The sequence below is a fragment of the Dipodomys ordii genome, unplaced genomic scaffold, assembly GCF_000151885.1.
Source record: "Dipodomys ordii isolate 6190 unplaced genomic scaffold, Dord_2.0 Scaffold7, whole genome shotgun sequence".
NCBI classification, from domain to species: domain Eukaryota; kingdom Metazoa; phylum Chordata; class Mammalia; order Rodentia; family Heteromyidae; genus Dipodomys; species Dipodomys ordii.
This window is the reverse complement of record NW_012267223.1, coordinates 4,376,026-4,381,294: the sequence shown is the minus strand read 5'-3', so window position 1 is coordinate 4,381,294 and position 5,269 is coordinate 4,376,026. Positions and strand designations below refer to the sequence as shown.

The 5,269-nt window shown below is 55.8% G+C and overlaps 1 protein-coding gene across 2 annotated transcripts in view; it reads right to left on the bottom strand.

Moving 5' to 3' along the window:
• Hid1 (HID1 domain containing) overlaps positions 1–5,269 on the bottom strand; it is a 20,797-nt gene that overhangs the window by 11,518 nt on the left and 4,010 nt on the right. Inside the window, exons 2-4 of one of the 2 annotated variants that reach the window (XM_013008832.1) lie at positions 2,107–2,256; positions 1,596–1,766; positions 975–1,088 (exon numbers count right to left, since the gene is read on the bottom strand). In XM_013008832.1, the coding sequence (XP_012864286.1) occupies positions 975–1,088; positions 1,596–1,766; positions 2,107–2,256 (435 nt within the window). Of the gene's footprint in view, positions 1–974; positions 1,092–1,595; positions 1,767–2,106; positions 2,257–5,269 lie in introns of both variants that reach the window. The other variant, XM_013008831.1, reaches the window with a different exon arrangement.

Sequence of the window (5,269 nt, the reverse complement as noted above, 5' to 3'; positions counted from 1 at the left end):
TAGCTACTCAGGAGGCTGAGATCTGAGGATCATGGTTCAAAGCCAGCCTGGGCAGGAAAGTCCATGAGACTCTTATCTCCAATAAACCACTCAGAAAATTGGAAGTGGCTCTGTAGCTCAAGTGGTAAAGTGCTAGCCTTGAGCTGAAGAGCTCAGGTATAACACCCAGGCCCAGCGTTCAAGCCCCACCACCACCACCAACAACAACAAAAAGAGTATCATGGACTTTCCTGCCCAGGATGGTTTTGAAATTCAGATCTTACCTTCCCAAGTAGCTTGGATTATAAGCATGAACCACTAGCTCCCAGTTTTAGATGAAAGCTCATTTTTTCTTCCATTTACATTGATTTGTCCTTTTCAAAAACATTTTAATTAGCATCAGTTAGTTATGCTAGAGGGTTCCATCTTAGCATGCCCATTGATGGAGATGATCCATGGTGATCAGTCATCACTCCTATCATTCTCTCTCCCCATTGTTTGCTGCTACCAAGATTTGAACTCAAGAGTCTCTCATTTGTTTGGCTTGCTTGCTCGGCTGGTGCTATACCACCTGAGCCAGGCCTCCATCCGACTCTTTTACTCAGTCCAGTTTGAGGCAGGAAAACAAGGCTGGTGGGGGAGGAGGGGAGACAGAAAATGGGTGCCATGGTGGGGGGGGGATGGGAGTCAGAGAACATTCCAGATGAAGTTCATGAGTGAAGGAGAGGATCAGGGGCCCCACCCCACCCCGCCCACCTCGGGCAGGCGAAGACAATGGGTGGCTGTCCAGAACCTTCTGGAGACAGTGGACAGGGCTGGGCAGGAGCTGGCCGGGCCCAGCTGTCCCACCCACCACCCCAGCCTCGGACGTGACTGCCAGCTGCCCCCACGCACGCTGGGGCCCTGGCTGACTACTTCCCACTTCAACAGGCCCAGCCCCCAGCGAGGATGAGAACCCGTTCAGTCTGGGGGCCCGAGGAGGGGGGAGTCCTCACCACAGTGCTTCTCTGGTGGCTTTGGACGGTAAAGTCTGGACAGAAGAGCAGATCGGCGATGGCCAGGAGCAAGGACTCGGCCAGGGGCCGCGCGTTCTCGTCCTCCTCTTCCCCCTGCTGAGGAAGCCATCATCTCAGTGGCGGCTGGGCGAGCAGAGGGGGCCCCAAGGCTTTGGTGGGGACGGTGGGAAACGGGCCCGGGGCAGACCCAGGCATAGGGGCCATAAAGACAAGGCTGACCTCTGCCTGCCCCCAAATCTCACAAGGCAGAAGATGGACAGAGCACGGAGGGACTGGGAACAGCCAGGGAGTCTCTCCCACGGACTGCGAAGGGGTGCCAGGCAGTGTCCCCCCAACTCAAGGGCCTATTGGGAATCACGAGACTTCACCTCTCAGCCCTCATCTGCAGATAAACTCGGTTGAGGTGGGGGGGGCAGCTGTCATGGCCCCCCATGATGACAGAGGTCCCCGAGACTCAGCTCCCTCTTCAGCCTGCCCCCCCAGCACAAGGGACCCCCCACAGCCCAAGGAGGTGGTGGGTGCTGACCCTTATTCCTCAGTGGCACCCCCAGATGACAGCCCTGAGAGGCTCCCCCCCCCGCCCTGGCCAGGCCCACAGACCCCTCCTTGCCCTGCCCCGGGCACTGTAGACCAGAAGAAGCCCCTCCAGTCGGGATCCTCAAAGATGTAAGGCAGCACGCGGGTGAGGAGCCGGCTGCAGTTCAGGACCACCTGCTTCTCCTTCTCCGAGTGGCAGCCGCTCTCGGCCCCCTGCACCAGCTTCTCCACGGCCTGTGGGGACAGGGTCGCAGAGGGGGGTGAGCGCAGGACCATGCCGCAGGGGCCTGGGGAGAGGCCGGGGTGCGCTAGCCCAGGAGCAGGAGGACCAGAACAGCGGGGACCCCAGGGGACCTGGTAGGTTAGGTTGGGCCTCCCCATCTGGAACCGTCTCTGGTGAGTGACAGTGGCCACGATCACTTTGCCAGGACCGGGGGGGAGGGTCCGACATCCTGGGTGCACCCCCTCTTCCATGGCAGGCTGGGCCATCTTTGGCACTCCTCCTCACCCCGCACCCCCGCCCTGGGATGGAAGAAGGGGCAGCGGGAAGGTGGGGGGAGGGGGGGTCCTTCACCTTGTAGCACAGGGTGGCCAGGTTGGAAGGAGACTCCTCCCGTACTGCCCGGATCTCCGCCGCGGGCACCAATGCAAAGACATCCTGTACCGACGTGGCCGTGTCTGCCCAGAACTGGTCCCAGAAGGCGTCATCGGTGGCTTCCACAGGCTGGGGAGGGGGTGTCCACGGTCACACGTCCCCCTCAGCAACAGGGCCGCCGAGGAAGGCCTCGGCTTCCCCTCTACCAGCCCCACAGGGGCGAGGGGCACCCCAGGGCTCTGTCGATGCAGCCAGGCTGGGCTGGGGAGCTGGGCATGGGGCAGCAGCCAGAGCCCAGCCCAGTCCCCGAGGGCTGTGTGCCTGTGGCTGAGCCCTGGAGCTCCTGGGGCAGGGCCGCAGAGCTGCCCACCTGGCCACACCCTCAGGCCACGCCCCAGCTCAAGGCCACACCCTCTCTCCCATAGGAAGAGGACCAGAGGACACCTGCCCCATCTCCAGGCGCTGAGCAGTCCCTCACCCACCAGGTGCCAAATCTAAGACCAGCAGGCCCATGCTCTCCTCTGGCCCCTGTCCCCAAATCTGTCCATCAGCCCGGCCTCCATGCTGTTCCCACCCACCCACTCACCAAAAGAGAGGACCAATGTCACCGCCCCCACACACAGAGGCCTGGGGGGGGGGGAGAGGGATTCCTGTCCCCTGCTGGACCCAGACTGGATTTCAGTCCAATAATCAGCCAAGATTAAACATCACAGTTGCTCTCTCTTTCACACACACACACACACACACAGTGGCATGCATGCATGCATGCATGTGCATGTGCACCAGTAGTTTCTATCCCCAGACACAACCCTGATATCTTTTCCCAGCATGCTCTGCCCAATCCACAAGCATCCCACAGAGCCATACTCATGCCTTAAAAACACATGCAAGACACTGCACTGTAATCCTAGCTATTCAGGAGGCTGAGACCTGAGGATGGTGGGTCAAAGCTAGCCCAGTCAGGAAAATCCATAAGACTCTTACTCCAATTAACCACCAAAAAGCCAGAAGTGGAGCTGTGGCTCACTTGGTAGCATGCCGGCCTTGAGCAAAAAGCTCAAAGACAGCGTCCAAACACAGAGTTTAAGCCCCAGGATTGGCACAAAATAGATAAATACATAATTTTATGTATACAAAATAAAATGAACACATATGCTGTTTGACTCCTACAGACAGTCATACAGGTAACCAAAGCTGGTTTGGATGATAAACCTGACCTCCAGAAATCTTGCCAATAGAAGCAGAGCTGGGATATATGGGGATGTTTATACAGTGAAAAGCTGGAATTAACTCACACGGGTAATAATCGGACACTGCTGAAAAAAGATAAAGCACAGGCAGACAAAAAGGAAAGTACGCAGCCCTCAAAATTACAGTTTCAAAAAATATTAACCAGCAGAAAATGTTCATGGTATAATGTGATCTTAAAAAAAAAACAAAAAAAACAGGATGCAGAACTACCAAACAGCCAGGCACCAGTGGCTCACACCTGTAATCCTGCTGCTCAGGAGACTGACATCTGAGAAAGTTTAAGACCAGCCTGGACAGGAAAGTCTGTGAGACTCTTATCCCTAATTAACCACCAAAAAGCCTGAGGTGGAGCTATGGCTCAAGTGGTACGCACATCAGCCTTGAAAGAGAAAAATACAAAAGCTAAGGGACAACACCCAGGCCCTGAATTCAAGCCCTAGTACTGGCAATAATAATAATAATAATAATAAGTAGTAGTAGTAGTATTCTAGCTGAGTGTTGGTAGCTCATACCTATGATCCTAGCTACTCAGGGGGCTGAGAGCTAAGGGAAAAGGTTCCAAGCCAGCCCAGGCAGAAAAGTCCATGAGATTCTTATCTCCAATAAAGTACCAAAAAAGCCAGAAGTGAAGCTGTGGTTCAAGCGGTAGAGTGCTAGGTTTGAGCAAGAAGAGCTCAGGGACAGCACTCAGTTCAAACCCCAGGACCAGCATCAATAATAACAATAATAATTATTAATATTCTGTTCTCTGAAGCCTGGTCTTCCGGAGCTGCTCCTGTCTGGGAATGCCAGCCCTACTCCTCATCACAGTCCTCTGGTCCAGGGCCTCTGCCTCCAAGCCCAAGGGTCCAGAAGTCCCCCAGCCCTGCAGCTAGACAACAGGTGTCCAACCAGTGTGCATCCAGCTGATGCTGAAACCAGGCCTGGAGACCCCCTCAGCCGGGTCCCTGGGCAGGACTGAGGGCTGGGGTGACCTGCCTGATCAAGGTCCAGGCCTACCCCAACCCATTCCCTGCACAAAAAGCCCCCACCATGCCCTACTCCCCCACTCGGGCCATAAGGACAGGTCTGGCTTGAGAGTCAGTTCCAGAACTGGTAGAGCCAGTTAGCTGGGGGATAGAGGAACAAAGGCCAAAGGAGGGCTGTGGGGATGGTGTTCACTGGCCCTCAGCCCTGACCACCCTCGGACATGAGCTAGAGTGCGGGACCACAACACACCCCCCCCCCCGGCCCTAGCAGCCTGGGAGCAGAGTGGGGTAGTGAAGGACACCCCAGGAGAAACCACAGCGCTCCCCACAGGAGTAGGGGCACCTGGGAAAGCTGCCACCTCCAGTATTTTTCCCACCTCCTAGGCAGACTCCACCCCTTAAAGGGGCAGAAGCCCAGCTGAGCACCAAACAGACATTTCCCCACTGACCTAACCCATTAAGCAAGCGACTGAATTCAAAATGAGGACAGGGCATGGAAGGGGTCTTAAGAAAGATTCCCCCCATCCCCACCCCACCATCCAAAAGCTGGGCATCTGTGGTTCACATCCATTATCCTCGCTACTTTAGGAGATCTGAGAATCCTGGTTCAAAGCCAGGTGTGGCTTTGACTCTTATCACCAACTAACCAGAAAATCCTGGACTAGAAGCATGGCTCAAGTGGTCGAGTACCCCAATTGTGAGTGGAAAAGTTGAGTGAGAGCACAGGCCCTTAGCTCAAGGTGCAGTGCCAGTATATGAGAAAGAAAGGGGGGAGAGGAGGAGAGAGAAAGAGGGGAGAGGGAGAAAGGAGGGGGGCACTCAGGAACAGGTCTCCTTTACTCAGCTTGTGCCTCTTTTCCTGATGACACTGTGGCTTACACACTTGCATTTGGTGACCATTTCTCCCCCCCCCCCCCCCCCCC